This window comes from Atta cephalotes (genome assembly GCF_000143395.1).
Source record: "Atta cephalotes unplaced genomic scaffold scaffold00019, whole genome shotgun sequence".
NCBI classification, from domain to species: Eukaryota; Metazoa; Arthropoda; class Insecta; order Hymenoptera; family Formicidae; genus Atta; species Atta cephalotes.
Genome location: NW_012130083.1, coordinates 1892828 through 1908993, shown reverse-complemented (window position 1 = coordinate 1908993; position 16166 = coordinate 1892828). Strand labels below are relative to the sequence as shown.

General features: G+C 31.1%; 4 protein-coding genes across 4 annotated transcripts in view; 2 read left to right on the top strand and 2 right to left on the bottom strand.

Annotated features, from left to right (window-relative positions):
- Nucleotides 1–974, bottom strand: part of LOC105619020 (sorbitol dehydrogenase-like) — a 6053-nt gene extending 5079 nt beyond the window's left edge. Inside the window, exon 1 of the mRNA XM_012200547.1 lies at nt 921–974. Within this exon, the coding sequence (XP_012055937.1) occupies nt 921–974 (54 nt within the window). The remainder of the gene's footprint in view (nt 1–920) is intronic.
- Nucleotides 975–4430: 3456 nt separating this feature from the next.
- LOC105619019 (serine/threonine-protein kinase rio2) lies at nt 4431–6559 on the bottom strand. Its single transcript, XM_012200546.1, has 5 exons — nt 6494–6559; nt 6206–6347; nt 5757–6135; nt 5195–5479; nt 4431–5100 (listed from the first exon to the last, which is right to left on the bottom strand). The coding sequence occupies exons 1-5, from the start codon at nt 6557–6559 to the stop codon at nt 4431–4433; spliced, it is 1542 nt and encodes a 513-aa protein (XP_012055936.1).
- Nucleotides 6560–7816: 1257 nt separating this feature from the next.
- Nucleotides 7817–9325, top strand: LOC105619176. Its single transcript, XM_012200703.1, has 4 exons — nt 7817–8082; nt 8154–8453; nt 8572–8648; nt 8709–9325. Exons 1-4 carry the CDS (start codon nt 7817–7819, stop codon nt 9323–9325), a joined length of 1260 nt encoding a protein of 419 aa, XP_012056093.1.
- A 3682-nt stretch (nt 9326–13007) lies between these two features.
- On the top strand, nt 13008–14654 carry LOC105619017 (beta-1,4-mannosyltransferase egh). Its single transcript, XM_012200545.1, has 2 exons — nt 13008–13811; nt 14082–14654. The coding sequence occupies exons 1-2, from the start codon at nt 13008–13010 to the stop codon at nt 14652–14654; spliced, it is 1377 nt and encodes a 458-aa protein (XP_012055935.1).
- Nucleotides 14655–16166: the final 1512 nt, after the last annotated feature.

Below are 16166 nucleotides of genomic sequence, written 5' to 3'. Positions count from 1 at the left end.
AGTTTTTTATTTTCAAAATACAAAATTTTCTTATAGAAAAATGTAATTTTTTTTATATTATTTTTTTTGCTTACATAAAACAAAATTAAAGAAAAATAGACAAGAAAGCACATTAGTCTGTTCCTAATTTTTGAAATTCAATGTTTCGATAAAAAAAAGAAGCCATTCTTTGTTACTTGCTTCAAAAAAAAACATAAATTAAAAACTGATTTATGTAGTATTTCAAAGGATAAATACATCTATAAGATCGAGTGTAATTTATTTATTTTTTAATTTTCCCTTAAAAACATAATTTCATAATTCTGAAACCTGTAAAATAATATGTAACAAACTAAGACATCTGTGGAGTACGATTTTTTAAGAACAGCTTTTGGTATTATTTTAGGAATTATTTTACATTTCATTGTCATATCAGATATACGTTTCAGTTTGCCGCAAATTTTACAGGATTCAAGATTACCAAATTATTCTGTTTGTATGGATTTAAAAAATAAATATGTATCAATGTATGCCAGAATTAATTCATTGCATATCATTTCCTTTGACGTCGTACCAATACGGCGCCTCGAGATAATCGAATCTTAATTTGATAACTAAAAAAAATTAGGTATAACATATTACTATAATCTACTATATTAAAAAAATTATAGTACATAAATGTGCTAACTCGGCTAACTGATTATATTAAATAAATTATAAATTTTTCATTTTCTTTACAACAGTTGGTAAAATATAATTTATTTTTTTAATTATATTTTTATTTTTTAATTATGAATCTTACTTGATCCTTTTTATCTATTAAGTACAAATTAAGCTAATAAAAGTTTGTAGCTTAATCGAAATAATAAGAGTGCATTCGATTCGAATATGAGCAAGCGCAGTTGTGCAAATTCAATATGCTTCCGCAACGTGGTACTAACCAGGCGTAAATCGTTGATGCCATATAGTACAGCAGAGAGATTGTCCTTAGCCATGATTTTTTCAATGGAAATTCGAAACAAGTTTAGTCTTTAGCCGTGATCCGTTTGTGTCACTTCTGAATATCTTGATAAGCACAACGCACGAGGGACTCGACGTTCAAGAGAGAACTTGCTGCTATATATACACGCGTCACAATTATACGTATGTGCTTGGAGCTATCAATGTGGCCTTATTATCGCCTGCTAGGCCGTTTATTTCGCCACCACCACTCTCAACATTCTTCGCGGCGCGAACTTATTGAACAGTCCAATTTGTTCATATATTTCACAACTGTACCATCAACCGTTGACAATGCCGTCTCAGAAACACGTTGTTCGGAACAAATCGATTTATACCGTACATGCAGTCCTACTTTTCCTTCTTATTATCAATCGGCCGTATGTCCATAGCTCGCGTGTTGTATTTTGTATTACGACAGCGAAATGTGTATACGCAATAGAGAAGACAAAACAAAACATACATAAAATATCCTCTCTTGATGATACACCAAGTGTAATGACTATTACATATACTATTATACTATTATATATAAACTATTTTACCTTGAGCACTATTATCAATATAATTGAATATTAATGCAGGACTTTTTATAGTTTGAAACATATCCTAATAGTTTAATTTAAACATAGAAATTCCAGAGATTCAGATTTTTCCCAATTTTTGATAGACAGATTCGTTATTACAATTTGATCTAAATCTATTTGATCTAAAATTTTCTAAAGCCGGTATTCATAGTTGGTTTACTTTAAAATCGTCTTAAATAATGTCTGAAGATGCTAACAAAACAGCCATCTGATTGGTTCATGATATCTTTTTGACTATACTTAAAACGTACTTATCCTAAATATAAAATCCGATTATGAATACAGCCTTAAGTAAATTTTCATATAACATCAGGTTTTTTCAGAATTTTATTTTCTAACTTTCTCTAAAATTTCTCTTATAGTTCTTTTTAATTAAAAAATATAATGAAATCCTTTCTCTTAAGACATCGAACCAATCGAAGAATTTGAGAAATACCTTTCCTAAATATAAATATGGGATAAAAATTTCCGATCTTAGGAAAAAAATCGTTGTTCTTAAGAAGCGACAGTTCAACCTTGAATGCGAAAGGAACATTTCTCTGTAGAGAAAAACATTCACGATTGAACTGTCGGAAATCCTTTTGCACTCAAGATTTGGATCAAATTGTAATAACGAATCTATCAAAAATTGAGAAAAATCTGAACCTCTGGAATTTCTATGTTTAAATTAAATTATCAGGACATGTTTCAAATTACAAAAAGTCCTGCATTAATATTCAATTATATTGATAATAGTGCTCAAGGTAAAATTATTCATTAATAATAGATTTTATGTACACTCACCGACTGAGTTGCAACATTTTTTTTAAAGGGTTTTAGAATGCAGTCTGCTTACTGAGCGATTGGTTCTTACTTATGAATCCGTAAGTAAAAACCAATCGCTTGGTGAATAGACTATATTCCGAAAACTATAGAAAAAAATATGTTGCAACTTTTTAGTCAGTGAAGAATTGGCATGTACAACCGGTTACAAAAAGTTGCAACACTTTTTTCTCGATAAGTTTCGGAATGCAGTTTGCTCAACGAACGATTGGTTCTTATTCAAGGATCCACAAATAAGAATCAATCGCTTGGCAAATCAATATTATATTGACTTATAGGAGAGAATGTTCTAAATCGAACCGTATTCCAAATAGGATCTTGTTAATTTAAACGAATATGATTAAGCAGATTTACGTACTATTTATAATAAAGTCCTTATAAGACACCGAACATATGGCAGTAGTTAGACAGTTCTCTGTCATAACGTTCATAGACGCAAATATGTATTTTTAACTATCGTGCAAAAATTTTTTTAAAAAGAAAATTTTTTTTAAAAAAGAAAATCTTTGTAAATCATTATTTAATATTAAAAATTTGAAAGGAAATTGATTTAAGATAATTAAAGAATGTAGAAAAAATATCAAGCGTTTTGTGATCATTTTTGCTATTTATTAAATTTATAAAATATTAGTAAATAGCTATTAAAATATTAATAAAAAGCTATTTAGTAAAATTTGTTCTAAAAGTTCGAAAGAATCCATGTTCAAATCGGACCTCTCTTTGGGTGTCCAAATCGGACTTACAGTACAGTAGATAATAACAGGCATTTGTCCATTGGATGTTTTCCAAAAAATTGATTTCCTGTCCAGCAACTGATCGGCCAATCAACATAGCGAGATAAAAGTAAATTTGAACGAAACACTACAATTTATTTGTCCACTTCCAAAAGCGCCTTCACGTAAAAATACCGATTGGGGACGAAAACCGGGAAAAGCAACTATTTTAAATGATGATGCTGCGATTGAAACTATTGCTATAGAGGAAACAAAATAAATGCATCAACTAAAAAAAAACGCAAACGAAATCAAGAAACACTAAAAAGCCAAGTAATTCATCGAAAAAAGAAGATTCGCCACAATCTTGTAACACTGGTAATCGATCGATCAGATCTAATCTAAGGAACACTAAATCAATCAAAAATATCATGAGATTCATCAGACTCATATTAATTGAATTTTTTATTAATTTCAATTCTAATAATATAAACTGTCAGTAATTTTTTTCTGAATAAAATTTTTATGTTTAACTATTAAATTGCTCATTTTTTTTGCTCAATACTAACAAAAATAAATTAAAATCTTATAAGTTTCTATCTAATAGTCCATAAAAATAGGAAGGTCTGATTTGGAACCAATAGTTCCAAATCGAATTCGAAAAACCGTTTATATTTTTCATTATAGTTCAACACAAGTGAAAGATACATCAAAACAATTTGAAATAAAAATGAAAGGAATTAAATGATCTTTTTGGCATTTTTGGTTTTATGATCGGCGTTTTTGGTTTTGTGATCGGCGTTTTTGGTTTTATGATCGGACTTTATTTACGCCTTGTAGAGAGCAAAAATTGCAAATAGGTCCGATTTAGATCATCTCTATCGATTCTTCTCTACCTATTTGCAATTACATCATAGTTATTATAAATACTACAAAATTACTCAATTAAAGCAATGAAATATATGATTAATTCTTGAAATAAAACTGCTTTCTACATTTTGTTGGATATTCATCTTTAGAGGATTACATTTTTCTCTAATCTATTTTTAATGTATTTTTTTCCTAAGATGACAAATATTCAATTTTAAAAACACTTTTATTTCTCATAAATATATATCTATTTATCTTTATATATTAAAGTTTGAAAGGATCAGAATAATAAACAAGATTATTAAATAAATTGTTTGCATTGTGTTACATATAAAATAAAATAAAAATAATGTAGAAAAATAACCACATTCATGCATATATGTATGTATTGTAATGAAACTATTTACAAAAATATTTTGTTAATGATATATGTAATAAATGACTTACAATAACTTGTACTTTATTCCCAACCCCAAATTCCCGTTGATTCTTTAATTGTAGCCCTATTATCTCTTCGTATCCTCGTTACTGCACTTGCTTCTCCTTTAGCAAGTGCTCTCTTTGCCAGACTTCTCTCGCGTTTGTCAAGTGCTAACTTTGTTCTCTTTTTTATCACATCTGGTGCAATTGTAGCAGCTGTTGAAACACTTCGTATACTTCGTGTATCATCATAAAAACGTACTGCTTCGTTTTCCACATTTGATGATAAATCATACAATGTAAAATCATCGTGTTTTTCATTGACTATTACATTTTCTATTGTTACATTTCCATTATTTCGTTTACATTCATTTTCCATATTATTACTTTGCTTATCGGGACATAGCACCATAGATATTTTCTTCAAATGTTCATCATCATTATTCAATACTGAAACTCTTGTTGAAGCATTAAATTCTTCTTTTACAACAATTTCGTTTTGAAGCTGTAAATCTTTTAATTGACATTTCAAATCCTCAATATTATCAACACAATTCTCATATATTTCTTCCTCACTGTCCTCACTATCCTCGTTGTCTTTTTCTTCTTTATAATCAATACCATTTTCTGTTAAAAAAGTATCAATTTCTTTTTCTATTTGCTTTGCAAAGCCACTGGCTTTGACTTCAGCATCTATGCTGTCTTCACGTCTAAAATGAATAAAACATTAATTTGTTAAATCAATACAAAATATAATAATTAAGATATAATACAGAAGATATATTGTACTTTTCAATTACTTACGATATATCTTGAAAAGTTGGATATAATTCGCTCTCATATCCAAACCGTCTCTTAAAGAAATCACGGATACAATTCACATCTCTTTCAAAGTACGCTTCTGCATTCTCGTGTTCTGTAGAAACCATCTGAGGAAAATCAATGATAACAGGCTTGCCATCGTCTTTGATCATTATGTTAAATTCATTGAAATCTCCATGTATAACACCATGATTTGCCAGTCTAACAATCAAATCCATGAGTTCGTCGTACAATGCTTCAACATTGTCTACTTCATTTATATTACACCTAAATAGGACAATATAAATAAGATACTATATAGGTTTTTTAGACTTCTATAGATATTACTTTCTGTACAGAAGCTATGCATTATTAAAGTTAATGCCAATAGTTTGATACAGTATTAGAGGATTGCTCCTCGTCTTGAAGCAAACTGCAATATTCATGAATATTTTAATAATGGATGTTGACTCAGGATAATTCATAAAACATACAGTTTCTATATAGAAAATATTATATATAATCAAATAAGATTTAATCAATAATCAAATATTAGTAAACATACAAAGGTCCACCTTCAACCAGCTCCATAACAACGCAATGCCTGTTAAAGTCAATTGGTTTTGGCACGGGAAAACCTCTATCCAGAAGTGCTTTCATATATGCAAACTCTCTAGTTGCAGAGATTCTTGACAAGTATAACCAAGATGCAGAATGTCTGTGCTGATGATAATCTCTTTTTCCTTTAATGTTTCGAAAGCATGTTCTACCCAATCTATGTAACTTTAGACAAAGCGAAGTCTGTTCTTCATTGGCAACAATGTAAATGTTAGATTCCTTGCCAACACCAATCTGATTACCAAAGGAACGGATTGTTCCTCTTTGTGTTAAAACTTTTAAGGCTAAATAATCATAGCCAGCATTCGTCAAACGATAACCGTCATCTAAAAATTTATTATGTTTCAGATATATTTTTAATAAATTTATGATCACATATAAATTTCAATGCCTTACATCGTTTGCCTCGTTCATAACTGAGCAATTTATGCTTGCACATTTCTTTTAATAATTTATGAACTCCACCGTAACGTAGATTTGCTATTTGTGTGGCAAGTAGTGCAGGTACGAGTTCATGATTTTTCATACCCATTTCAATCTAAAATATGAAAAATTAAAATTATTACAATTAGAAAAAAGAAAAATAAAGATATATATAGATATACAGATCCTATAAAAATTTATTTTTTAATAATCATACATATATTTTTATACGAATATACAAGCAAATACAAAAATTCATACCGCTGTCAGAACACGAAAATCTTCCGGAGTTAAATATCGTAATATTTTAACGTCCAATTTTCCCATATTAGATAACTGTATGGAGGATTTATATAACGCAAATACAGTTTTTTTCTTAAAATATCAAACTTTTTAACTTATTTCTATCTTCATCGGATCTGGATTGGTATACACGTGTAATCTTTAACCTAAAATTACCAGTACTACCATATGCTTAGTTGTTCAATAACATTTTCCACTGAGAAAACTGACACCAACGCTGTACCAACACCACCAACACCAGCGCTGTACTAGGTTTTATCTGATTGGTATATTCTATTAGATCCTAAAATATAAATTGGCTGCGTTCAGCAGAACGTTTATTTTACAACTGTTGGAAGTTTTCTTCGCACTAATTGGGTTATGCTTTTAGATCAAAAGGAATGATTCTATCTCAGCAGAGAATCATAAAACGATTGCAAAATCTGCTATTGTGTTCTGGTGAACGAAACCAACCAAATGAAAAAAGAACATTCAATGAGCGGTTGCTATGGTGGAATAATTTCACCAGAGAGAAACCTGAGAGAGGTCTTGCCAGTTTTTTCCTGTTATCACCGAAATCATCCGTACATTACCGCCAGTACATCCATTTTCAATTTGAGAACTACGTGATTACATACATTTTCTGACACTATCGATAAAATTGTATCGTCGAAACTAGATGTGATTCGTCTTTGTACTAATCCTCAAGACAGAAGCGTGTCGACTATCCCTCCTATGAACACGTATGCCTTCCAAGCGAGTGCACACACAGTGCGACACACAGTGATCACGTCATCTTTGTTTAACATTGGCAAACAACAAGGATGTAACGATTCATTGTGCACACCGTATCATTTGTGTCGCTTGTTGGAAGGCATACATCTACTTCCGACGATACAATTTTATCGATAGTGTCAGAAAATGTATGTAGTCACGTAGTTCTCAAACTAAAAATGGATGTACTGGCAGTAGTGTATGGGTGATTTCGACGATAACAGGAAGAAGATCGGCATGACCTCTCTTAAGTTTCTCTCTGATTCCATCATGAATGTACCCAATTGATCAGCTTTCTCTGCTGAATGCAAAATTCATGTCTGTTCATAATGACGCATAATGACGTAGCGGCAATGTCAGCATTGTAAGCAACAATATAAAGCCGGCCATTGAAAAAACAGACCGTTTGAAGTGATGCAGTTTATTTCTCAGTAGTTTGTTTCGTCAATAACTATGAATTTTCAAAAAATTTTACATTTCTTTTATGTTATTTATCTCAATATAATTTATTGCTATTACAAATTTACAATGGTGGATTATAATAAGAAGGAAGATGATAAAACAACGACGCTGATAGGATCGGCCTGTAAACAGACTACAAAGTGCTCAAGCTTATGCTTTTGTCATAACTTTCTTCAAGAATTACTCCAGAGTGACCATGAAAAGTTTTTTGGAGCATACAGAATGTGGCCTGAGCAGTTCGATTTACTAGTAAATTTGCTTCATCCTCATTTTAAGAAGAACATCTTAAAACCTTCTCTTCCTACAGAGCTACGTCTAGCTGTCACTTTGTTGTAAATAAAATTAATGTACTTTAATTTTTTTCACCATTTTCTTTGAAATAATCTTATCATGATTATTGCAGATACTTATCCCAGGGTGATAACGCTAAGTTAAAACACGCAGAATTTGGGATAGACAAGTCAACTGTTCATAAAATAGTGAATGAAACTTGTTGGACGATTTGGACAACTTTACAACCAATTGTTTTAAAACCTCCTAGTAAAGAGGATTGGATAGCCATCAGTGAAGATTTCATGAAAAAGTGGCAATTTCCAAATTGTCTAGGAGCATTAGATGGACGTTATATGACAATTCAAGCTCCACCCAATTCTGGATCAGCATTCTATAATTACAAACAATGGCTGCGTTCAGCAGAAAAACCGTGAGTACTCAATGATTTTTTAATTATTGCCTTTTTAATTCTTCAATGAATTTAAGTACAGGAATCAATAATATTAAAAAATCATTGAGTAGTTATTGATTAACTTTTTTTATTACAGCCAATTTTTCAATATGATATTACTTGCCGTTTGCGATGCAACATATAAATTTACATGGGTCAATATTGAGCAACGTGGTGAGTATATTTATTTATCCTTTAATTTTATTATCTGTAATTATCACGATCCATTTCCAGGTTCTATAAGTGATGATAGAGTATGGGCAAATACTAAACTTGCAAGTTCTGTGGCTGCAGGTGATTTACTCTTACCAGATCCTATTTTACTTCCAGGGACAAATACTCCTTTTCCCTTTATTTTTGTTGGTGATGAAGCTTTCCCTCTATCGACGCATATGATGCGACCCTATCCTCGCGAAAAGCTGACTGATGATATGAGGATCTTTAATTATCGCTTATCACGTGTACGACGCACAATAGAGAATGCTTTTGGAATTTTGACTGCGCGATGGCGTATCTTGCACAAACCTCTTTATATGTCAATAACCAACTGCGAAAATGTGTTGAAAGCCCTCGTCTGTCTACACAATTTTATTATGCTTGGAGAAGAACATGAGTCTATAAACAATCGTCAGTATTGTACAACAGATTTAATTGATATCGAGAAACAAGATGGTGGGATTAGGGAAGGACAATGGAGGCAGCACTTTTCCCCACATTTTATTGAACTAGGCCGAATGGATGCTAACCATTCTATAGCGGATGCAGATTCCATAGCAAAAGAAATGAGAAATACTCTTAAGGAATACTTTATCTCTTCAACTGATAAAACTCAAGCTCTATGGCAATACTAATATACATTCAAAGGAGCTATTATCAATTCTCCTAAGTGATATAATTTCTAAGTTTACAAAATTGTAACTCTGACAAATAATTACTCTGCGTTTTTATATTGTCTAGTCAATTAGTATTTTTCTTGTATTTTATTATACATATACATCTTTATTTTTACTTTTTTATTATAATAACTTAAAATTTATTTTAATCCTAATCTGTGAATTTTATTTTTTTATATTGATTCGTTATTGATGTTACTTTTATAATATTTTGATTGTTGTTCTTTATACATTTATAATTTTTTCTGCGATTCTGTTTACGATATCAATGATGAGTTACTTTCATTTTTAAATTTTAAAATACAGTTTACGACTTATAGACTGATTTATTTATCATTTATTTATTATTAATATGTAGTTAGTATAATTAATTAGTACAGACTTGATCTTCCAAATGTCTGTGAATAATGTATTTATAATTTTCTGGAAGTGACTCTCAATGGCCAAAGAATGACAAATTTATAACTCGGTATATCTCTTCTATACTGTTCCAAAGAAGGCATAAATATGAACCGCAACATGTATAAAATAAACATGTATAGTTTAATTAAATGTATTAAATTATTAATTATCTCTATGTATATCAATTCTCACGCTTGATTCCTTTTATTTTACTATTTTGATTATAAGAAAATCTTATTTTTTCTGATTTCTAAGTTTATTATACAGAAAGTGTCAAGACCATTAGGAACAATCTTTAAGAGATTGTAAATTTTATCTAAAGGAACAACTTTTATTAAGGAACTTGTGTTCTTTGAGCTTGTGTGTCATATTCTATGCATTAAAAAATTGAGAATTGTAAACGAAAGATTATAATTCATACAGTCAGAACAGATTAAAATTAAAATTATCTGACTAGTAAATTCTAATCTCTAGTTTGCAATCTAGACTTCGTTACATCACACGTAACTGCCTATTAAAACCCGATGTCCACAATGTTAGAAATCGATCCAAGATCTCGGACAGAGAAAAAATTAACAAATCGCATTTAAATAATTTGATCACATGACCATTGCGATTGATCAATTTTTTCTTCATCCGAGATCTCGGACCGATTTCTAGCATCGTGGACACAAGGCTTAATAAGTTCAGATCTATAATAGGTATTTTAAGCTTTAAGTCGTAAGAAATTGACCAACTTTAGTCGAATGCGAGAAGAATAATTGATTGTGATTCATCCATTCCTTATGGCTTAAGGTTTAAAAATCTATTGTAGATCCGGATTAACTGGTTAAGTAATTCAAAATGCTTGTAAGAAGAGACTCTCTTTCGTACTTCTAGGACGTATTATATCCCGCTTATAAATAAATTATAACTTTTGAACAAATAATCTTATTGACTTTTACTTTGACTTGTTTCAAAGAAGAAGGTTCAAATCTGATACTAACGAGAATCTGCGAATAATTTATCGCGAAAAATATTTATTCATAAAATGAACCAATCAAAGTCCTTCCTTTCTATAAAATAAAAGACTCTGATTAATTGATTTTCTTATGTTTCATACATTTATATGTATGATTGTGCAATGATTTGTACTTCAGCTTTAACACTGTATGTAAATGCTTCATTAATCAATCAGAAAGAAGAATTTTATGAATTGACCAATCAAAGCATATTTCAAAACGTTTGCGGCATGAAGTAGATAGCACACCGAGTTGTCGACTCGACAGAAGTTGCTGACGCTCGAAAGAGTCGATTGGCCAACCATCGTTTCTCGGGGTTCGACATTACTCGATGACTCGACGGCAGTGAAGGAAAAAAAAACCCAAACACAAATCGGTGCGTTGAACTCTCGTGCGTAATGTTGAGCTGTTACGAGTTCCTACAAGCAGTGTGATAGTTGTGTGTAATGCATATGCGTGCGTGTGTCAGACAGTGCATGCCAAAATTATGAAAACGCGTTCATGCGCCGCCGATGTAATGAAGTGCTGAATCTACCCAATTCGGCCGTTCTCGCAGGCAATGGGCAGAGCCGGCGTGTTCGCGATTATTACGTACGTCTGAAAATTCAACCATCTCAGGTCCCGGCACGCAGGTACGTCAACCGGAGTCAATCGGAATGCGGTGGATGCCAAAGAGCAGTTTTGTGTATAATTTCGCCTGATTCCACTTCATTCCACTTGATTCTCGACGTTCATGCCGCGCGGCACGTCGTTCCCCCGCATAATATACTACAAATTATTTACGAGACAGAGTGTGATATCAGCAAGGTTATACGAGTATATTGTGTTATATCGCCGATAACCGTCAGACGAGACATACTCACTTATTTCCTCCCTCCCGCGACTTCCACCCGTCAAATTCTAGAGAATTTGCAGAATGTTGTGACGTTCGTTTGATCGTGCTAATACAGCGGTGATGTTCGGACTTTGCAATCGGTATTTTAAGTCATGATTAAGCGGAATATAATTTCCAAGCACGTCTGCATTTGCAAAAATTCGAGGCCGCTCGACACACTCGATTCTCGTTATCGCAAGCGTCGGCTATCTGTTCAAGGGTCGCATTGTGAGTCATGTTGTGTGAACTAATTTTAATTTTGCAATTCTTCGAGTCACATATCTCTAGTGGCAATTCAGATCATACGATCCGATGTATGTATGTATGTACGTGCGGCAATGTTGCGTGTGTATGTGCGTATGCATTGATGCGTGTTGTGTGACGATTGAAGGCCGGATTAATTTTGCTGCGAAGTTTGAAAATAATATTCTCGTTATTTATTGAACACGATTGGGTAATTTAGGTTAATGAGAACTGTCACTATTACGAAACGCGATCTCTGAAATTCCATAGCAGTCGCATAGCAAATGTATATAAGTATATTTACATTTTATATAAAACGAGAAAATTATCATTCTTTCAGTTGTGATCGTATATTATTTATGCTTTCCAGGGAATAACTTTCCTTAGGCTAAGACATGTGAAAACTAAACTTTTTGTATGTTGTGTGTTCATGTACATGCATATATACATAATTTTCACTTTTCACTTTTCCACTCTAGAGAAAAAGTTACATGATTGCTATTCAGCAAGAGATATAACACAGTGAATATTATATCCTTGTGGTTTATCAATATTAAACAGTTTTTTATTGAAAAAAAATAAGGAGTTGCTTTGGGATCAAGCTCATCCTGTCAGTACATTATAATACATACTTGAACTTACATTGAAGCTGAATTATAATTAGTGATAAATGTAGAATAGATTTATAATAGTAAACGACATGGTATCATTTAAAATTAAAATTGGAATGGATTATTCTAAACTGAGATAAAAAATATTAACTTGAATCTATCTTAATTTATCAATATTCTGTATCAATATTCTATATTCTGTATCAATATTCAATATATTGATATATTATTAAGATAGATTTTGCAGCTTAATATTTTTTTATATAGCCAGATAAACTTTTATTGGAGCTTTTATAACTTATATAATTCTATTATTCATCCTGTAGCTTAAAACTACTCCAAGAAATTTCATCATTATGTGTTAAACAAACAATGTTAAACAAAGATGAAGTGATTTATTGTGTCATCTGTGTATCTTGCTGGAAAGCACCAATGTTCTAAATTTCCTAGAATTAGCGATGTTACTTAATTATTAATTATTAAATATTTTTTTATAATTTGCAGGAATAATGTTGAACAGTATAACAAAACACATTTTGCACTGCTGTCTGCTGCTTGTAGTCATATTAGTATTTGAATTTGTATCTGGAGGCCTTCGATGGAATATGGAAAAGAAGGAAGAAATCGATCCATGGACAAGATATGGCATTATCGGTGCAATTACTTTGTACCTGTTACGCACAGTGACGTTTCTTTCCTTGCCACAAGTGTTATTCAATTTTATAGGATTAACAATATACAATGCATTCCCTGATAAAGTAATTTTGAAAGGCTCACCTCTGCTTGCACCATTTATCTGTATAAGAATAGTAACTCGCGGGGATTATCCACAATTAGTAAAGACGAATGTGAAGAGAAATTTAGATAAATGCATAGAGGCTGGTCTCGAAAATTTCCAAATAGAAGTAGTGAGCGATAAGCCAATAGGATTAACGCCGCATCGCAGGGTGCGAGAAGTTGTCGTCCCACCGAAATATCGCACAAGTAGTGGTGCCTTATTTAAAGCTCGTGCTTTGCAATACTGCCTCGAAAGCTCGGTAAATGAATTGGCTGATCACGATTGGATTGTTCATCTTGATGAAGAGACTCTGATGACTGAAAATTCTGTTCGCGGCATATTGAACTTTGTACTGGATGGCAAACACCAATTTGGTCAAGGGTTGATCACGTATGCTAATGAGGATGTTGTTAATTGGATTACGACCTTGGCCGATAGCTTCAGAGTAGCAGATGATATGGGAAAGCTAAGATTACAATTCACCATGTTTCACAAGCCATTTTTTAGCATGAAAGGATCTTATGTTATCACACAGGTAATTACTAATAATTTCTAATCATGATAAATTTATAAATTGTAGAAGATGGTACATCATCTTTTTTACACACACACACACACACACACACGCGCGCGCACGCGCGCGCGCGTTGCTTTTAATTATATATAATAAAAATGCATATATATATATATATATATATATATATATCATCACTTAACATATTAAAGTAGTGACATATTTACAAATACGTCTATTTTGTTTTTATTTTTATATTAGGTTAGGTTTTTCTATGAATATGTATTTCAGATGGGAGCAGAAAAACACGTTTCATTTAATAATGGATTAGATGGATCCGTTGCAGAAGATTGTTTCTTTGCAATGAAAGCATTTTCTCAGGGATATACGTTCAATTTTGTGGATGGCGAAATGTGGGAAAAATCGCCGTTTTCTTTGTGGGATTTTGTACAGCAGAGAAAAAGATGGCTGCAAGGTATATTACTTGTTGTGCATTCCAAAGCGATTCCATTGAGAAAGAAATTGTTGCTGGGTATTTCGTGTTACTCATGGGTAACGATGCCTCTTTCCACTTCTAACATTGTTTTGGCTGGATTGTGTCCGATCACTTGTCCGCCGTTGATCGACTTTCTTTGCGCGTTTATCGGTGCAGTAAATATCTATATGTATGTGTTTGGAGTAGTTAAATCGTTCTCCTTATATCGTTTCGGTGTTGCCCGATTTATGCTGTGTATATGCGGTGCATTATCCACTATTCCATTCAATATAATAATTGAGAATGTTGCCGTGATATGGGGTTTGTTTGGTAAGAAACACAAGTTCTATGTCGTTAACAAGGAGCACAGGCCGCCATTAACCGTATGATGCGTCATCAGTTTAGAACTATTATCTAACTGGTATATACTTAGCAACAGAGTAATGTTTCCATTGTGCACGTGCATAATTAGTACCTGTAAATTTACATAGGAAACTATCACTGTCATAAATAAAATATTTATAACTAGTATTACATGAGAATTACAAGATTCCTAAGACAGATTGATTAATCAATTTCAAAACAAGCATAAATAAAATGTGTAATGTATACAGCAATAGGTAGATGCAGTATTAGAAACGTATTTTACATTGGCATTAAAACATTGCCAATTTTGTTGAAAGTATTAATATGTCAAAAATATATTTATGTCAATATCATATTCTCATAGTGCAAATTATACAGGTCATATACTTTGATCTCATAAATGTCGTGTGAATGAGTAGCATTCGTTAAGTTACATACATATCATTTTACATGTTCCTTTGCATGCATCAATTTTCTTATCGTATTCAGATATATTTTATTTTTGCCATATCATAATTTCTTTTTAATATTCACTTAATATTTCACGAAATCTTACATTACTGTATACAATAATTTTATATTAATAACGATGTCCGAAATGTTTACTTCAAACATTTTCTATTTTTTAAAAATAGTAATAAGTTATTTAAATGCATAATTCGGGAAACTGTGATAAATTTTGCTTTTCTATAAAAAATTAAAATTTTTCATTATAAATTTGATACAAAAACATTTAAAAAATGAGCGACTCTAAAGCGAATCGCAAAATATTTCATTATCTTGATATCGAAGTATACAATATACAATAATTTTGTTATTTTGAATTTTACATACTTTTAATTAATGACAAAGCATAACAGTATATTTATATCATCGATATAAATATATATTGTACTTAATAAGATTAATTGTTTTACAAGATGATATGAAAATCCTTAAAAAATATAACAACATGTATTACATGTTGTTACAGTTCAACAACAACATGTATTACAATTCTTGATAAAATAGAAAAATTATTTCCTATAATTAACTTAATATTTTTTAAAGATTCTGGAAATATTGTGGGAAAGATATAAATTTTAATGAAAAGACAAATATAAAAATCCAAATTAATTTTGTGATATCTATTAAATTAAATATTAATTATTAAATTGCCATATTCTTAAAATTTAATAATCATAAGGCGATATTCAAAATTGTTCTTATATTTAAAATCTTATATTTAAAATTAAGAAATTTTAAAATATCACCCATTACAAGATCGTATTAACATCTTAGGACATTACATAAAACGATTAAAATAATAACGGATTATGAATATCGGTTCTTAATAGAAAATGTGAATCCAATGTTAAATTTTTTAAATAATGTGGTTTTGTTATGCATAAAGTTTTACTTCTTGTGCAAATAAAAGGAATTACATGTGAAAAGATACACACACACACACACACACACACACACACACACACACACACACACACACACACAACCAATATATAAAATAATAATAAATATTATTATTATTAANNGCT